We start from the raw sequence: 20,656 nt of genomic DNA on the forward strand, positions 1-20,656 counted from the left end.
ACCTTCAACCACAGGGCAGCCTTTGCACCACCCCCCAAAGTCGCCTCAACCGCAGAGCAGCCTTTGCCCCCCCCGCAAGTTCCCTCAACCGTAGGGTAGTCTTTGCCCACCCACCACGCGCCTCAACCTTGAAGTCCAACAGGCAGCCCTCACGAGCGCTCGGCAATGTTATTGTGTACTCCCCTCCAAGTTGCCCTCAAAGTGCAGCCCACTAGATGCATGCCTTATGCTGTTGTGAAACATGTCGGCATGCAATCACACTGATGTTGGCGGATGATCCAACGCCCCGGATTGGTTGGGGTGGGGGAGCGGTGGAATGAGACCGGCGGGCTAGCCTTATAATGATCTGGAGATGTATTACAATGAGGTTCCCGACGTCCGATAGCGGGAAACTCAAGCGGACGATCGCAAACTAGTTTCACGATGTCGCGAAACTGATTTTTGGCCTTCTCGCCATATTGTCTGCTGCCGGCACCAAACACGCCCGACACCAGCGGGCACGGAAATGTAAATGCATGATAGTAATAACAATGTAAGACATAAGGTAAACTAATCACTTAAAATACATTGGATAAAGACTGCAGGGGGGTGGGTGTAGTGTAAGGGTCTGGCACATATCAGGTTAATGTAGGACTTAGTCCAGTAGGACCCCCACAGTGATGTAAGAGAGCACATAACCTGCACCCAGGGTCAGTTAGGTGTTGGACAGAGCCACGTGCATACCTAAGCATGGAGACAGCTCTAGCATATACCCTTTTCTGTATATTTGTAAATAGTTCTAAGAATCAATAAAGACTTACAAACTTACCAACACTGCACTACAGTGGCTGGGCTCCCCCTGACTTTTTAGCTGGGTGGGTGGGGGGTGATGGTGGGGGTGGGGGAATCACAGCTTCACAAAAAATCCAGACCCATATACTTGCCTTTGCCCAATATCGATTAATACCATTGGCCAAAATAAAATTATCATTCTCAGTTTTAAAAAGTTTAAAGAGAGTTCCAAACTAATTTCCAAGGTCCAGCTAAACTAAAGGTCCAGCTCCAGTGTTTTTATGTCTCCCAGTCCTAGAATCCCAAACTAATGCCAATATTTTCTACCAATCTATCCTTTTTGTTCCCATGAATTTCTTGAAACCTTCATGAAACCACCCCTTAACTGTCTTATTTCCAGGGAACACAGGCCTAATTTGTTTAACTTCTCCTCATGGCTTAACCCTTGGAGTCTAGGCATCATTCTAGAAAATCAATGCTGCATTTGCTCCAAGGCTAAAGTCTAGCTCCAGAACTATTCACAGTATTCTGGGTGTAGCCGAAGCAGGACTTTGTATAGCTGAAGGATGATAATGTTCATTCACATGGATAGAGTCTAATCTCGTCATTATTTTAGGATCTCATTATGATGTCCTCACAACCTACACTCTCCTAAAGTAAAAAATCCGATTTTTTTGAGCATATTGTGTTAAATAAGTTCACTAAGCTAGGGAACAATTTAATTAACCTTTTCAAGGCCACTACATAATCCATCAACTGAGGGGGATAAAATTGGACTCAATATTTGAGATGAGGCTTAAACAATATCTTATACAGGACAGTATAGAATTTTAAAATGTATTTTTAAAACATTCCTGAGGTACCGTTCAATGCTTTGTACCAATAGATACCTTCCTCCTCCAGTTCAGGTGGTGGAGTGTTGGTAGGTTCATAGCAGGCCTCCTGTGTGACGGGAATGGCTGTGATCAGGCTGGCTTCTCTACCAAGTCGTTTCTTCTCCTCTTCCTGCTGCAAATTCTTTAAAATATGCTCAGCTCGTTGGTGAGACCGGGAAACTGCACGAGCTGAAAAGGATTTCTGTAACAGATTGAATGTTAAAATAATTAAAATGGAATCTTATTTCACATAATCACAATTTTGGATACCAATTATGTTAAAAATTTTTAAAAATCTAATCAAGAATTTTGTTGTCATTTTATTCCAAAGACAATATGAAAACATGATAACATGATATGACAAGCTGCCATGTATCCTCACGTTACAACAGTGACACACTTCGGAGCAGAATTCTCTCTACGAGCGTCTGAACACTGCCGTCAGGTTCAAATAGGGGTCACAAGTCTGCACCACATGAGAAACAGTCACTCACTATGACTTTCCCTGGAGTGGTCAATTACTAGCCAGAGGACAGGCTCACCATCCATCTCAAAGCTGGAGAGCCAGTCAGAAAACTGCAGCAGGCCGCGATGGCAGACAAGTGAGGGAGACAGCACTACAAAACGGAGGTGCCCCCTCACCAACTTTTTCAATCTTTAAATAAATAATGGCTTTTGCAGCCGGGTAGCCTGCAGCTGCTGCTGCACCGCAGGCAGGCTTGAAAGGCTTCTAAGCCTGCCTGGAGTGCTGGACCCTGGCCTGCCACAGGGAGGCCACCTCAAGGCAGTTAAACTGACCACCACTGCCTGTGGGAAACTTGACACTGACTGGAAAGCCCAATTTGGCCTCTGTTAACAAGCCTCAATAGATGGTTAATTAGTTTAATTGGCTATTTACCATGTGCAGATGGGTGCCTCCTATCCTGCCTCCAGGAAAATTACCAGCAGGATGGAACCAGGGAACCATGGCACGCAGGCCAACACTGTTATTTTTATTGCCCTGGTGGGGCATAAAAATTAGGCTTGAGAAATATTTTGATAGCTTTGAAGCGCTTCAGGATGTCTTGAGCTTGCGAAAAGCACTATGCAAATGTAAGTTCTTTACTTTTTAGCAATATGGACCAAAGACAATTTTGGATATAGGAAAGATTTATAGAGGAAATGTATACATTGAATAGTAAAACAAATTCTAAAATTATGACATCCTAAAACAAATATGATTCAAGAAACTGCTTTTCTGAAATAAATCTGGCAAGTGTGAACCAGAAAATAATTCCCTCAAAAACCCACCAGATCTGGTCATTTCCTAGCCTCTCTCCTAGCCTGGGTTGCAGGTGTATTTGCCTGGCCTCATGCTCCTTCACAGTGCTATCTCAGTGGCTGCAACAGGGTTGGTAGATAGTTGCTGATTTTAACTGGGATAGATGGCAGATGGCCTAGTAGGCAATGATGAGCAGCTCTGGGCCTTTAGAGTTGCCTTCAGACTATGACACGGGCAGCACAATAGGAACAGGAGTTAGCTTCTCGAGCCTGTTCCACCATTCAAGAGACCATGCCTGTTCTGTTACATAACTCTAAATATCTGCCTTTGCCTCTTAACCCTTAATACCTTTGGATAATAAAACTCTATCAGTCTTAGATTTAAAATTAACAACTGCCATATGCAGAAGAGAGTTCCAAATATCTACCACACTTGGTGTGCAGAAGTGTTCCCTAATTTCACAGTTGAAACGTCTGGACTATGTCCCCTCATCCTAGACTCCCCAAACAGCAGAAATAATTTATCTCTATCTACTCAATCTGTTCAGTTTAATGTTTTGGAAACTTCAATCAAATCACCTTTTAACCTTCTAATTTCCAGGAAAGTTAACCTTCATTTGTCAAATCTCTCCGGGTAAATTAACCCTTGGAGTTCCGTATCATTCTGGTCAACCTACAGTGCACTCCCTCCAAGGCCAATATATTCCTTCTGAGGTATGGTACCCAGAACTGCTTATAATACTCCAAGTGTGGTCTAAGCAGTCCGGGCTGGGTGGCTGGACGGCAACAGCCACAACACTGACAGAACACCAGTGGTGGGAGCACAAATGCTATTATCCTAAGACAGGATATAGCAGGTTCTGACACCCTGAAGCCAGTGCCATTCCCCTGAGATGCACCTCAACAATCCTGGCAGTCTATTCAAGGAAAGATTGCTGGACTGCTCCGACAGCATTTAAGCAATTAGACCTGAAGCCATGATTGCCGCAGTCTGAGCCTTCGTGGCACAAGCATGGATCTCATTACCTCAGTCTGAGCCTCCATTGCAGCACCCAGACACTGGGTGGCTGCTGTCTGTGCTGCAATCGAAGCTGAAATATTAGCCACCATCATGGGTGGGTCTGCAAGTGCTGTCATGTAGCTGACTACCACTTCCACACTACAAAAGGTGGGCTTCAAGTTCTACGCAAATCCCTCTGCCAATTTGGAGGTGGAGTCTTTCTTGCTCCTTGACAGTGACAGCAGGCTATCTGGCAGGCTGCCCATGCTCTAAGCATCTAGGTGTGCATACTCATCAGCATTCTCCCCATCAAAGTCCTCAGAGCTCCGTCACCCCATCAAAGCACTCATCTCAGTCCCCTGTAGCAGAATCTGTGTGCGACTCTGCTCTCCAGGGAGTAAGCACACAAACTTTCCTTTCTCCATGACCTGGTTACAGCCCACTTGTGCCCAGAGGCTCACCACATACAGATAGGGATTCTAAACTATATACAAAGGTACACATGATGCCAGTATCTGAGCTGGTGACTGTCAGATCAAGTGACACTGCTCCTTCCTCAGAGGTCTGTTCTCTTGCCCTTCCTCAGGACATTTCTGATCGCTAGAGATTTCTGATGCTTGAGAAGCAGGAGAGGGTGGTGGTGCATTGGGTAGGAAATGACCTTGAAGATGCATTTACTGATAACCTATGTGAGGCCATTGAACTTCTTGCAGCACTGCTGCCTGGTCCTCAGTGCCAGAGTCTGTGAACTGACCTCCCTGGTCAGCTGCTCCGACTCCCTTCTCAGGGTGTGTCTTGAGGGCCTCCTGGATGTCTGTGGAAACACTGCTTCACTTCTCTGTTCCACCTAGTTTACTAATGCCTCCCGCGCCACAACAGAAAACCTGGGTGTCCTCTCTCTCTCTCTGTTTCTCCATTTAGTGTGCTTCTCCTTGTAGCCATTTCCTCCACAGTTAGCAGCAGCTACTGTGTAATGAGTGTGGTTCCCGTTTAAAAGGAGCAGGTTGACTTTAATATGTAAAGGCTAGCTGAAACACATTCTGACCATGCACACTGCTGGGCCACCCATTGAGTCTACAACATGCCAGAAGAGCAGTCGGCTCCGAGCTGGATGCTAAAATCATTAAAATGAGGAGGCGGCATAAGCTTTTCATCCTACCTGCCTCAATGGAATCAGAAGTGGGGTAATTGCGAATTACAAACCCTGCACCCAGAAATGAGAGTTCTTGGATTTTCTGTCCTTGTGTCACAATTGAACACATGCATTTAGAGTGTGTTGGAAAGATTTGTTGTGTATGGCATCATTAAAATTTCACAGGAACTACAGTTTCAAATGTAACTGGTATTCTGTGTAAGTGTCAAGCTATTGAATGACTATGTAAGCTATGCATTGAAAGGATGGTAAAGCTATATGGCAGTTTTGGACAGAACAATCTCTGAATAAATGATTCCGAAAGCACATTTTGTGGCCTGCACGTTGTCCAGATAGTTGCTGCTGGAATCTGGTGGGTAACATTACGATGCAGCCAGGTTCTCAGAGTGCTCTAGAGACCAATCACCTTGTTATTTATCACCTGCCAGTCATTTCAGAAGACTCTCCTGCGGACAGAATATTGTTACATGCCAATTCTACTTGACCCAGCTGCAGCTGAAGATCACTGCGTGCAAATGTGCCAGTGAACCTTTAGGAATCTCACTGGAAAAAGATAGTGAGAATCCTTAAACCCTTTCTCTTCAGCTCATACAAAACAGAAAGAAAAGCAAACAGTGTGTTAATTTTAATTTCAAAATGTTTCTATCATTTCTGAATTCAATGTATTTTACTTGCAAAATGATGCCACCAAAACCCTTGTAGATGCCTTTGTCATCTCCATTTTCTTACTAATATTTTCTTCTTTCTCCGGGAGGTCCTCCAAAAAATTAAGTTCATCCAAAACTCTGTTGTCTCTATCCTATCCTCTCCAAACTTTGCTCATCCATCATCTCCACCATTAATGATTTACATTGGCTCCCAACTCATCAAATTTAAAATTCTGATCCTCATATTAGTGGGGTTCTCACCAGAAGTGGGTCAGAGCGGAGCATGTGTCTGATCTGAAGAAGGATCATACAGACTTAAAACGATAACTCTGTTTCTCTCTCTACAGATGCTGTCAGACCTGCTGAGTTTTTTCAGCATTTTCTGTTTTTATTTCAGATTTCCAGCATCCTCAGTATTTTGCTTTTATCAGAGCAAGCATCTACTTAGTAACAGTGCCTCAGACAACACGCACAAGTGTGTTCTATTAGTGCTGTCTCTGAGGGAGGAACCAACTGCAGTACCTTGAAGGCATTTAGGACGATGGGGAGGAAGGTAAAGTAACAGTGGTGCAAAGAAGCATGTTTGAAAATGCTGCAGGAAAATAGATTGATTGGATTGATTCATCCAGGTGTTATTATCCCTGAGAATTGAAAAGAGGAATCAAATGTTTGTGAGAGAGCAATTGAGTCCTGTCAAAGGAATGGCTCAATCATAGTGAAAGAAAGTGTCACCCCTCATAATCCCTACATGGCATCTTAATGCCAAAAACAGTTCATCAGGGTAGCAAGGTTCAATAATGCCTGGTAATATAACAATTCACAGTAAAAAGCATGTTTCCTATTTCCACCTACCTTACCCTCACCATATATCATGCTATCTACAACTTGACTGTTGTGTGCACAAGATACCACAATGGTCTTCACACCCCCATCTTTTCCCTGTCAGCGTGCTTTCAAATATAGATTTAAATAAGGAGCATGTTCCATAGGGACTCTTTCCAGCTGGATCAGCATGATCAGAAAATGATATATAACTTGTCAACTTTGTACTACTGTGCTTTTTGTTTATAATAGGAACAGTCACAGTTTTTAAGCAAAGGAGTAATGTTTGCATGTATATCTTAACGCCTTTATTCATGTCAGCTCCAACTATCTAGAAAGATGATGTGCTATGGTAAAGAGTTTATGTTTGGGATATAGAATAGTCTTTCGCTGCATAACTCACTTTTAGCAACACAAGTGAATATAATCTTGACAAGTGTTGTTTGTTCTTAACTAGAGATAGAACCACCCTGGTCTATACAGGCAAACATGAGGGCACCTGTGGTTGGGGGGCAGAATCCTTCTATCCTGCTCCTCAGGCTCTTCTCAATTAACACAGAAAGTGAGGTATTCTTAAAGGAAAGCCTATTGCTTCTTTGTGGCATGTCTTGGTAAAAGAGTGAAAATCCAAGTCATTGTGCCCGATTGCACACTATTTATACAATTCTGTGGTTCTTTATCCAACTCAATTATTTCTCAGACAGTACATTGTTCATAGGAGCAACATTTATAATTAGAAGCTCTCCTGTGTGCACATATATCTTAGTAAATTTAGTGACTTACCATTTTTCTGTCCTATATCAATATTTCAATCACTACAAATTTAAGACAAAAACAAAAAGTAAAAATAAAAATAGCTGGAAAAACTCAGCAGGTCTGACAGCATCTGTGGAGAGGAAGACAGAGTTAACTTTTCGAGTCTGTTTGGCTCTTCATCAGAACTAAAGGAAAAATAGAAATGAGGTGAAATATAAGCTGTTTGAGGGGTGGGACAGGTGGAGCTGGATAGAGGACCAGTGATAGGTGGAGGCAAAGAAGAGATTGCCAAAGATGTCATAGACAAAAGGACAAAGGGGTGTTGACGGTGGTGATATTAGCTAAAGGATGTGCTAATGGTGACATTAAGGGTAGAAAGCAGGACGAGCAAGTGACAGATGGCCCTAGTAGGGGTGGGGTAGGGGGAAGGGAAGCCTATTTCGATCCCTTCCCCCTACCCCACCCCTACTAGGGCCATCTGTCACTTGCTTGTCCTGCTTTCTACTCTTAATGTCACCATTAGCACATCCTATAGCTAATATCACCACCGTCAACACCCCTTTGTCCTTTTGTCTATGACATCTTTGGCAATCTCTTCTTTGCCTCCACCTATCACTGGCCTTCTATCCAGCTCAACCTGTCCCACCCCTCAAACAGCTTATATTTCACCTCATTTCTATTTTTCCTTTAGTTCTGATGAAGAGTCATACGGACTCGAAACGTTAACCCTGTCTTCCTCTCCACAGATGCTGTCAGACCTGCTGAGTTTTTCCAGCTATTTTTATTTTTGTTTTTGTTTCAGATTTCCAGCATCCGCAGTATTTTGCTTTTATTCAAATTTTAAAACCATTTACTTCTATTTCTGCATAAAAATACTTGACTCCCAAACATTTTGGCCTGAATTTTCTGCTTGTCGGGCGGGCGGGCCCGACCCAATCTCCGGCGGGCGGGGAGCCGATCCCTGCCAGCGAAGCGGGCCACACCACCATTGTACGTGGGCGGGCCAATTAAGGCCTGCCCAGCGTGATGTCCGGTGGGAAGCACTATGTGCTTCCTGTGCAGGCGGGGGCGGATTCCCTAAAAGTGAGAGTGCGCTCTTTCGCACATGCGCACGAAAGAGCGCAGATCTCCCTGAAGCAGCCTCAGGGAGATCGCTTCCACTTTTAAAAATATTAAAAATTGAGAATAGAAAAAGCCCTTACATGTCCCCTCATGTGACAATGTCACATGAGTTGGGGCATGTTCATAGTTTACAGAATAACTTTATTAAAATTTGAAAACACTGCATGAAATCTCATCCCACCGGTGGATGAGGTTTCATATTTTCTCTATTTGCTGCCGGGGCTCCTGGCCTGCCCGCCAACCTTAAGGTTGGATGGACAGGACCTTTAATTGGTTACATGATCCTGTCAATGACCTCAATTGGCCATTGATAGGTTGGCGGGCGCACAGCTGATTTTGCTGCCTCCCCGCCTTCCTGAAAATTTAAATGGGGCGGGATGACGTTGGGGGTTCCGCCAGATGTCATCCCGCGTCACTTTACGCTTTGGCAAGTGGGCCCCGCCCCCTGCTCACTGACGACAAAACTCTGCCCTTTGTTTCTATCTTCTAATTCTAATGATTACTTCATTCTCGCAATATGGAAGGTAAATCAAAATAAAATCATTTTAAGTTGGAAAATTGTAGGCAGAGCATGCCAGAAATTCTGATATGCACTCTCAATGAGCAAGACTTCACACTAGGAGCACAAACTCAAAGTTATCCCTCTTCCTGCACATGATACAAGATACTTAGCAACGAACAGCTGATAACCCACCCATTCCTCTTAAGAAAAGTTTTCAAACATATACAATGATTTTTACTATTTATTGCTTCATACAATGGGCTGACTTTACTGCTTCAGAGCATTGACCGGAAAGTAGTAACAAAAAATAAAGCGAAGAATTTATTTTTAAAAAAACATAGTTTACCAGAGTTTAGCTTAGCTAACACTTACAGACTGATCTTCACTGATTGGATCCTGTACACGCCCAGTGCTCTGGGGAACCCAAGGGGGATCAAACATCGGAATGGATGGCATGCCCAAAATTGGAGAAGGTAAGGTGAAGTTTATACTTGGAGGTGGTATCTTAAAAAAAAGCAAGTAATCATTGGTAAAATAAAAGAGAGTAAAAATTTTAATCTGTATATTTATGAAAGAGACAAAATAACTGTCTCTCTACAAATTCATTACACATTACATCCAACGCATTGAAGTATGCACAGACATTGATCAAATATCTAGAAGTACGAATATTCAAATAATTATGACCACTTTTCCAATGCTTTTTTGAAATACAAGTACCTATGTCCTTGGAAATCATGAAAGACGATAGATAAAGGAATGGATGCAAGGCAAAAGGGAATGGTAATGGGACAAGAAACAAAAGATGGGTCTAGAGGAAGTGTAAACAGCAACAACAGAATCATACCAACAGCTGCTGTCCAAAAAAATGGGAGCAATGGATATGATCTGAAATTATTGAATTCACTGTTGAGCCTGGAGGTTGCAAAGAGCCTAATCAAAAGATGAGGTGCTACTCTTTCAGCTTCCATTGAGCCTCACCACCACATGGACTCTGCAGTTCAAGAAGGTAGCTCATTACCACTTTCTCAAGGGCAATTAGGGGTGGGCAATAAATGCTGCCCTAGCCAATGACGCGCACATCCCATGAATGAATTAAAATAAAATTAGGCAGTGGGTAGTAGACTGAGGACTGAGAGTTTGGCATGGCAGTGGGGCAGAGAATTAAACTGACAAGTGACCGGAAGCTCAGAGTCAAGCTAGCAGACTGAAAAGAGGCATTGTGCAAAGTAATCAGTCAATTTGTGTTTGGTCTCCCCAGTGTCGAGGAGACCTCATCATGAGTAGTAAAAACAGTACCTAAGTTAAAAGAAGTATAAGTAATTTGCTGATTCACCTGGAAGGAGTAAAAACAAAAAGCTAAAAGCTACTGCGGATGCTGGAAATCCAAAACAAAAACAGAATTACCTGGAAAAACTCAGCAGGTCTGGCAGCATCGGTCGAGAAGAAATCAGTTAACGTTTCGAGTCCTCACGACCCTTCGGCGAAGGGTCGTGAGGACTCGAAGCGTTAACTGATTTCTTCTCCACCGATGCTGCCAGACCTGCTGAGTTTTTCCAGGTAATTCTGTTTCACCTGGAAGGAGTGTTTGGGGCCATGGATGGCAAAAAGGGATGAGGTAAATGGGCACATGTTTCTTCTCCTGCTCTTGCACACGAAAATACCGTTGGAAGGGGAGGACATTGTAGGGGATAATTGAGGAGTGGACTAGGGTATCACTGACCGTTCCAGTCCCTTTGGAATGCTGAAGGAAAAGGGAGGGGAAATGGCAGAGGATGACCCATTGAATGCAGAGGATGCTGGGTTGGAAGCTAAGGACAAGGGGAACCTCATCATGCTTTTAGGAGGGAGGGAAAAGGTTGAGAGCAAAACTGTGGGAAATGCAACAGACATACTCGAAGGCCCTGTCAACCACAGTGGAAGGGAATCCTTGGTTCAGGAAAAAGGAAGACGTGTTGTAGAATGAAGTCAATTCACAGTGGCTTCAGTTTTCTTTTATTATGGGGCAGATCTTTCATTTCACCTCCAGTGTCAATATGGAACAGGTTTTTTCTGTCTTTGCAGACCCAAGATCACTGACCATCCACTCCTGCACATCCTCCTGAAACTCCTCCACACTGGTAATGTCCCTGTTTTTGTTGCAGTTCTTCTTCTTCTTCTTCTTATTGATATATAAGGGGGCAATAGAGATGGAGAAACTGGGAGAAAGGAATAGAGTCCTTACAGGAAGTGGGGTGTGAAGAAATATGGTCAAGGTAACTGTGGGAATCGATGGGTTTACAGGAAATAACGGTCAACAGCCTATTCCCAGAAATGGAGGTGAAGAAGTTAAGGAAGGGAAGGGAGAGTTTGAGGTGGAGTGTGTGATGGCAAAGGAAGGATGAAAGTTGGAAGCAAAATTGGTGAAATTTGGGGCAAAAGCAGGAAAGGGCACTGATATAGCCATCAATGTACCAGAAAAAGAGGTGGGAGAGGGTCTTAAGTAGGACTGGAACACAAAATGCTCCATATATCCCATGAGAAGGCAGGCATAGTTAGGAACCACATGGGTTCCCATTGCAATGGAGAAAGTGAGTGGAGTCAAAGGAGAAGTTAGATTTAATCCTTTAAAGCCTACCTTAAAAATCTGTTGGGCGCCTTCTTCCATACGTGGCCAGACCTGGTACCTGAATCTCCAGAGTGTGTTAAATTTCACAATAGCATTGATACGTTGTACTGCCTCGGGATGTTGAAATTCAGACATTACCATATCTGACACAGCATCAGGAACTTTAACTGCACATAATAGAAACATGGCCGCTGTCAGAAAAAAGAAGAAATATTTTACATTTATACATCTCTTTTCACGATCTCAGCACAGACCAAAGTGCTTTGCAAATAATGAAATACTTTTTGAAAGGCAATTACTGTTGTAAAGAACAGAACACGGCAGCCAATTTGTGCATAGCAAGATCCCACAATGATTAATGAGATAAATTACTAGATCATCTGTGGGGTAAACATTGGCCAGGATACCAGGGAGAATTTCCCTGCTTTTCAAAATAATGCCTTGGGATCTTTTATGTGCAATTTAAGGGGCAGACAGGGACTTAGTTTAACGTCTCATCTGAAAGACATAACTTCTCACAGCACAACACTCCCTTAGTACTGCATTGAAATATCAGCCCATATTACGTGCCCATGTTTCCGGAGTAAGACATGAACACAAATTTCTGACTCAGAGGTAAAAATAATCAAATGCTGACACCTTATAATACTTATAAATAATTACTTCCATTCCATTCCATGTGTGCAGGTCCTTGGCTCATTGTCTGCTGATGCTTCACCCTGAGTCATTTTTCCTTAGCTGTTTTATCAGTGGCAGTTTGCCATTGCCTTCCGCTTTCAGAGGTAGGATGAGGAGGCAGATCCCTAGTCTACCTCAGCCGGAACAGGAATTATTCTGAACCACACGCTAGCCATCTAGCCCTCTCCAAATAATTACTTAAACATAGTCAAAAGAAGTAAATAAATTCACAAGAGCTTGTTCAGATGAAAAAAATAGCTTTATGCCGATGCAGACCACAGGTAAAATTGAATACGATTGAGTACTGAATTACATAACTGTTGGTCAAACTAGGCTCTCAATTAAAAATCTCATGTCAATTTTAATATGTCCAGTTTTGAATTCAAGTTAAGAAAAATGGTGCAGTAATGATATTTAAGTTTTGTATGTTTTTTGTAAACTTTATCAATAAGGCACGTTTCAGTAACATTCACTCATTGTATCCAGCCATCAAGAAATGTTGCATTTGCATTTTTACTTTTCTTAAAGAGTGTTGTGCATCAACTGGAGCGGAAATGGATGTCTTTTTATTAGGACTCTAAACCATCCACTAGATGGTGCACAAAACAACACTGTGACTTTCCTTCCCTTTTAGAAGCACCTGGTGCCTTTACAGAAGCAAAAATCATGCCATTCAACTCATTAATTCTGTTCTTTTCCACACAAATCATCTCAGGTTATCACAGTTTCCTTACTATTTAATAGTCCTCTCATCCCATCACTTATTTAATTCTTTTTAAAAGAATTTAAGGGTTTTGCTCCAATTCCAAATTCTAACCATCCTTTGTGTAAAAAGTATTTTTCCAATATTACTTTTCTTTCTGATCATTGGAACCTTTTGCTACTCCTATTGTCTTTTCCCTATTTGCTAATCTTTCAAAACCTTGAAGACCATGAGGACTATGCATCTCTGGCATCAACCCCCAGTGGTGGTAAAATAACAGCGATGAACGGAGGCCCTCAAATGGAATTTAATTGGTCACTTAAAGGCCTCCTTTGGCCCAAAGGTGACCGGGCCGGCCAATGTCTCACCCCCATTGCTGATAAAATACTGGTAAAGATGTGTAGGCTACAGACAAGACGCCACCCCCATGGCACCTGATTTTACACCTTCCCCCACCTGTCAGCCTGCTCCCAGGGGGACATAAACTTAAAATTCCATCCCTAGTGAATCTATGCTATACCATTTCCATTCCGATGGCGTAGTGGTATTGTCGCTGGACTAGTAATCCAGAGACCCAGGGTAATGCTCTGGGGACCAGGGTTCGGATCCCGCCACGGCAGATAGTCTGGCTTACACGTGACTCTAGACCCACAGCAATGTTGTTGATTCTTAAATGCCCTCTGAAATGGCCTAGCGAGCCACTCAGTTGCAACAAACCGCTACAAAGTCACAAAAAAGGAATGAAACCGAATAGACTACCCAGCATCGACCTAGGCACCGGAAACGACAACGGCAATTTCAGCCCTATCGACCCTGCAAAGTCCTCCCTACTAACATCTGGGGGCTAGTGCCAAAATTGGGAGAGCTGTCTCACAAACTAGTCAAGAAACAGCCTGACATAGTCATCCTCATGGAATCATACCTTACAGATAATGTCCCAGACACCACCATCACCAACCCTGGGTATGTCCTGTCCCACCGGCAGGACAGACCCAGCAGAGGTGGCGACACAGTGGTATACAGTTGGGTTGCCCTGGGTGTCCCCAACATCGACTCCAGACCCCATGAAGTCTCATGGCATCAGACCAAACATGGGCAAGGAAACCTCCTGCTGATTACCACCTAACGCCCTCCCTCAGCTGACAAATCAGTTGAACACCACTTGGGAGGAAGCACTGAGGGTGGTAAGGGCGCAGAATGTACTCTGGGTGGGGGACTTCAATGTCCATCACCGAAAGTGGTTCGGTAGCACCACTACTGACTGAGCTGGCCGAGTCCTAAAGGACATAGCTGCTAGACTGGGTCTGCGGCAGTTGGTGAGGGAACCAACAAGAGGGAAAAACATACTTGACCTCATCCTCACCAACCTGCCTGCCACAGATACATCTGTCCATGACAGTATCAGTAGGAGTCGCCACCGCACAGTCCTTGTGGAGATGAAGTCTCGCCTTCACATTGAGCATACCCTCCATTGTGTTGTGTCGCACTATCATTGTGCTAGACGGGATAGCTTGGACTGACAAATGGCAAGTAACATTCTCATAGACGTTTACAGCACAAAAGGAGGCCATTCGGCCCATCGTGTCCATGCCAGTCAACAAAGATCTGACAACACTAATCCCATTTTCCAGTGCTTGACCCATAGCCCTGGAGGCTATGGCAACACAAGTGAACACCTAAATACTTCTTAAATGTTACGAGAGTTTCTGACTCAACCGCCCTTTCAGGCAGTGAGTTCCAGACTCCCACCACCCTCTGGATCAAAAAATATCTCCTCAACTCCCCTCTTAGCCTTCTACCTCTTACATTACATCTATGGCCCCTAGTTATTGACCTCTCTACTAATGGAAAAAGTGCCTTCCTATCCACCCTACCTATGCCCCACATAATCTTATACACCTCTATCAGGTCCCGTCTCAACCTTTGCTGCTCCTAGGAAAACAACCCCAGCCTTTCCTCATAGCTCAGACTCTCCAGCCCAGGCAGCATCTGGTAAATCTCCTCTGCATCCTCTCCAATGCAATTACATCCTTCCCAAAATGTGGTAAGCAGAACTGCACACAATACTCCAGTTATGGCCTAACCAGTGTTTTATACAGTTCCTGCATAACTTCCCTGCTCTTGTTTTTATTAGCTGAGGCGTGAAATACAAGTATCCTTCTTAACCATCTTATCTACTTGCCCTGCTACCCTCAGGGATCTGTGGATATGCACACAAAGGTCCCTCTGATCTCCAGTACTTTCCAGGATCCTACCCTTCATAATGTAATCCCCTGCCTTGTTAGCCCTCCCCAAGTGCATTACCTCACACTTATCCTGGGTGAATTCCATTCGCCACTGCTCTGCCCACCTGACCAGTCCATTAATATCCTCCTGCAGTTTATGGCTATCTTCCTATTTTCCACCCTACCAACTTTCATTTCATTCACGAACTTCTTGATCATCTACATTTAAGTCCAAATCATTTATGTACACCACAAACAGCAAGAGCTCCAGCAGCGAGCCTTGTGGAACCCCACTGGAAACAGACTTCCAATCACAGAAACATCCCTCCATTATCACCCTCTGTTTCCTGCCTCTCAGCTAATTTTGGATCCAACATGCCACTTTGCCTTGGATCCCATGGACACTTACTTTCTTGACCAGTCTGCCATGAGGGACCTTATCAAAAGCCTTGCTAAAGTCCATGTAGACCACATCAAATGCGTTACCCTCATCAACACTCCTGGTTACCTCTTCAAAACATGTGATCAAATTTGTCAAACATGACCTTCCCTTAACAAATCCATGCTATCCCTGATTAATCCACGCTGTTTTATCCTCTCATGGCCATTCATGTTGATATTGGGTTTGAGTTTTTGTTCTAGAGATGGAAGCTGTGCTCTCAATCTCCTACCCATTACTAACTCTGATGGTGAGAAACTGTTTGTAGTAGTGAGGTTCGACAACTCAGATTAAGATCTTTGCTTTTCTTCAATAAATGTTTGACTGTTTGTACCCCTCTCTCAGCTTGTCCATTCTCTTGAGGATAGCGAGGTGAACTGGTTACATGAATGAAGCCATTTTCGTTTTCAAAATTGTGGAATAATTCTCCCATTGTCATACATTACAATGTCTGGGATGCCATGTGTTGCCTAAATTCTCGAGGGGCTGGGTGACAGCTTCTGCTGTGATACTATGCGATTTGTTCACTTCAATCCACTGTGTGAGTAACAATCATTGACAAAAAGGAAGATATTCTCTTTAAATTCAAATAAACCCATTACCAGGTGCTCCCACGGCGTTGATGGAAAAGTAGAAGGCAATTTTTAAAAAATCATTCAAGGGATGTAGGTGTTGCTGGCTGGGCCAGCATTTATTGCCCATCCCTAACTGCCCTTGAGAGGGTGGTGGTGAGCTGCCTTCTTGATCTGCTGCAGTCCCTTTGGTATAGGTACACCCACAGTGATGTTAGGGAGGGAGTTCCAGGCTTTTGAACCAGTGACAGTGGGTTCTTTTTATTCTTGGCAGTTTACAACACACGTAAGACAGTTAGAAATCATTTCTTCTACAGATCGAGTAATGCCTGGCCATCAGACTGATTGCTGTGCTCTCGTACGACATTTTGCTATTCCTAGATGACTTTGTTGAAGTCTTTGAGGAACATCAAGTCAAAGTGCTCTCGGTATGACTAATCTTCCGTTGAAGACTAAAAATCCGTTAATGACAGCGAGGTGTTTGCGCTGTTTAAAGTACTGCCATAGTATCAGATTAGTGGGGATGTAGGTCGGCTATCCTTCCAGAGGAAATTCTTGGTCTTCGAGACATTTTTCATCTTGTTGCTGGGCTTGTTTTATTTCCTGCAGATTTTTTTTTACAGTAGCTGGTAAGTGCTGAGTGATTAAGGATGATATGCTTCAACCTCCTTGATGAAGTGCAAATCCTCTTGTTTGGGTCCTTCTGATACTATTCGTGGCAGTGTGTCTGCCATTGTTTGATACTTCCCTTGCACATACTCTGTGATAGAGTCATATCTCATCATTCTTAGTCTGAACTGCTGGATTCTGGGCAGCATCTTCACAATTTCTTTCATGTTCAAAAGGGTGACTAGTGGCTTATGGTCTGTTTTGATTTTGAAATGCAATCCCATGACAATCTGAAAATTTTTCGCATGCCCAAGCTGCTGCCAATGCTTCTTTTTCTATGATGGCATATCATTGTTCTGTTTCTGTTAGTGACCTAGAGGCATAGTAGACTGGTCTACTCTCTGCACTCTGATCAAGGAAGCATGTAAATTTGGTGTATCCATTTCGTATGCATAATGTTGAGCCCGGCAGGTCCCACGCTGCTGTCTTCTTCTTAACAATGTCAGCTGCCTCTGCAATCAACAGGGGTCTGAGTAGCATAGTTCAGAGACTACATGATGCAGACAGTCTGCTCTTCTAAAAGGACCATGTGGTACCAGTCAATATTGCAGCCTTGGTCCAAACGTGGACAAAAGAGCTAAATTCCAAAGGTGAGGTGAGAGTGACTGCCCTTGACATCAAGGCAGCATTTGACTGAGTGTGGCATCAAGACACCCTAGTAAAATTGAAGTCAATGGGAATTGGGGAGAAAACTCACCATTGGTTGGAGTGATACCTAGCACAAGAGAAGATGGTTATGGTTGGTGGAGGCCACTCATCTCAGGCCCAGGGCATCGTTGCATGAGTTCCTCAGGGCAGTGTCTGAAGCCAAGCCATCTCCAGCAGCTTCAATAAAAACCTTCCCTCCATCATAAGGACAGAAGTGGTGATGTTCACTGATCATTGCACAGTGTTCAGTTCCATTTGCAACTCCTTAGAAAATGAAATAGTTTTGTGCCTACATGCAGCAAGACCTGACCATTCAGGATTGGGTTGCTAAAACATTTGCACCACAAAAGTGCCTGTCAATGACCATCTCCAACAAGAGAGAATCTAACCAGCTCGCCTTAACATTCAATGGCCTTACCATCACTGAATTGCCCACCACCAGCATCTTGGGGGTTACCATTGACCAGAAACTTAACTGGGTCAGTCACATAAATATTGTGGTTCGAGGAGTAGAGCAAAGGCTTGGAATTCTGCAGCAAATAACTCACCATCTGACTCTCCAAAGCCTGTTCACCATCTGCAAGGGACAAGTCAAGAGTATGATGGAATACTCTCCGCTTGCCTGGGTGAGTGCAGGTCTAACAACATTCAAGAAGCTTGACAACATCCAAGACAAAACAGCCTGCTTGATCGGCAACCCACTTACAACTTTAAACATTCACTCTCTCCACCACTGACGCACAGTGGCACCACTGGGTACATCTACAAGATGCACTGCAGCAACTTGCCAAGGCTCCTTCAATGGCACCTTCAAAACCCACGACCTCTACTGCCTAGAAAAGATGGGCAAAAGGCACATGGGAAGATTACCATCTGAAAGCTCCCTCCAAGTCACACACCATCCTGGCTTGGAAATAATTCCTGTTCCTTCACTGTCGCTGGATCAAAATCCTGGAACACCCTCCCGAACAGCACTGTGTGTGCACCCAAAGACTGCAACAATTCAAGAAGGCAGGTCACCACTAGCTCCTCAAGTGCCATTAGCAATAGAAAATAAATGCTGGCGTTGTCAGTGATATTCACATCCTGTGAATGAATAAAAAAAGCAGGCTGTCTCTCTAAGGGGAAGCTGCACTTAAGAACGGTGCTGCAAGTTAAATGATGGCAAAATGAATGCCAAGATAAAGAGAGAGTTGCCGGGTGACAGAATGGGCAGTGGAGGCATTAGTGGTGGATGTGGGTAGGAGGAAACATACGAACCATGCAAATTAGGAACAGTAGGCCATTTGGCCCCTCGAGCCTTTTCCACCATTCATTAAGATCATGGCTGATCTTCTTGTGTTTTGATTTCCACATTCCCATCTACCCCCGATAATCTTTGATTCCCTTGTCTAACAAGAATATAGCTCCGCCTTAAAAATATTCAATGACACTGCCTCCACTGCCTTCTGAAGCAGAGAGTTTCAAAGAAGGACAACCACCAGAGAAAACAATTCTCCTCATCTCTGTCCTAAAAGGGCGATCTTTAATTTTAAAACAGTGCCCCCTAGTTCTGGACTCATCTAAAGAGGAAAAATCCTTTCCACATCCACCTTGTCAACACCGTTCAGCATCTTGTATACTTCAATCAAGCCACCTCTCACTCTTCTAAACTCCTATGGAAACAAGCCCAGTCGGTCTAACCATTCCCCACAAGGCAACCCGCTCATTCCAGGTTTCGATCTAGCAAACCTCCTCTGAACCACCTCCGACACATTTACATCCTTCCTTAAATAAGGAGACCAAGGAAAGATGTTAAGGTCCCATGTCTACAAGGAGGCTCTCAAGGATCACCTTCAGAAGGGAGCAGGAGCAGGAACGGGTTGCCAGGGAAGTCACATGTTTATGTCTGGGCCTTAAGACCTGGCAGAAGTGGCATAAGTCTAATGACCTCAAGCAGGTGGTCAAGGCGAATCCATTGACATTTCCTACCCACCACAACCCCAACACTCACCCAGCATCAGTCCCTGGCACTCAGGACTCAGATCTAACATTCAGATATTCTTCCTCACCGTCACACAGTTCCCAGTGCTGCCAGCCTCACACCTCCAGCTATTCAACTGTGGCAGGGACATCAGCCACACACAGTGCAACACCATCATTGACATTCTGCACTCTCTCTTGCAGGACAAGGTGGCACAAAATAGGAGCGAGCAGAGCAGGATCATAATTGGACAAGGATGCCTGTGTCTTCTGAGCCATACCCAGGAGATGGTTGTCCGCATCATGAAGCTGCTGTGACAGAGTCTGTGGCATTTGAAATTGGTGAGAACATTGAGGATGACAGTATTCCTACCTTATGCTCTTCTAAAGTCAGAGTATACCCATTCTGGCATGAAGTGCAAGCTGCTGATGGTGTGACCATGAACCTCTTGCTTTACACCCTACAGCCCTTCCATCATATCAACATTCCTCTTCTGATTTCCAGCTTTCAAACACACAATTACTGTTGCCTCAGAGGCCAAGGGGAGAGAGAGAGAGCAGCCTCAGAGCAATGGTGAAGGGGCCTCGCCACTTGATCTGAAACACAACCACTAGCTCAGATAATGACACCACGTATGCTTTGGAGGCTAGGATAGGCTTGTGGTCAGTACGTAGTGAGTCATCTAGGCACAAGTGGGCTACAGCCAGGCTAGTAAAAAAGGATGATTCATTCACCAGCTCTGTGGAGGGTGAGGTTGCAGACAAGTTCTGTTGCAGAGACAGGTGAGGATCATGATCAGGTGGCGTGCAGGAAAATGCTGATGGACATATACATAGATAACTGGACCAGCTGTGATCGGGAATTTATTGAGTTTTAAATCTTACATGCAAAACCACTGCACATTTCTTACAGTGCACTAATACCAATGCTTTGTACATTTAATATATTGAATAGAACAACAGTTTTTACACTTAAACAATTTTACGTCTTAGCTCTTCCTGACAACAAATCAAGCTGAATAAAACAAGTGCTCAAAAAATGAATGGCAATATTAAAATTATCACTGATGCAGAATTGTCTACTCTGTGACTACGTATGAAAACGTCCTAGGTTTGCATTGAGTGCAGTAGTGGGCGGGAAAAAGAACGTTTTACCCACTAGCCACAACAGTGGCTTTTCACGCTGTATTGTCCCAATCCGGCCTTATTAAGCAGGCATTCCCGAGAAACACACCATTTCACTA

At 43.9% G+C, this 20,656-nt stretch overlaps 1 protein-coding gene across 1 annotated transcript in view; it reads right to left on the bottom strand.

The window, feature by feature from the left end:
• The window catches only part of unc80 (unc-80 homolog (C. elegans)), a 535,199-nt gene that overhangs the window by 217,704 nt on the left and 296,839 nt on the right, over positions 1-20,656 (bottom strand). The window contains exons 32-34 of the mRNA XM_078551715.1: positions 11,526-11,707; positions 9,281-9,412; positions 1,662-1,848 (exon numbers count right to left, since the gene is read on the bottom strand). Of these exons, the coding sequence (XP_078407841.1) occupies positions 1,662-1,848; positions 9,281-9,412; positions 11,526-11,707 (501 nt within the window). The remainder of the gene's footprint in view (positions 1-1,661; positions 1,849-9,280; positions 9,413-11,525; positions 11,708-20,656) is intronic.

The sequence above is a fragment of the Cetorhinus maximus genome, chromosome 11, assembly GCF_964194155.1.
Source record: "Cetorhinus maximus chromosome 11, sCetMax3.hap1.1, whole genome shotgun sequence".
Classification (NCBI taxonomy): Eukaryota; Metazoa; Chordata; class Chondrichthyes; order Lamniformes; family Cetorhinidae; genus Cetorhinus; species Cetorhinus maximus.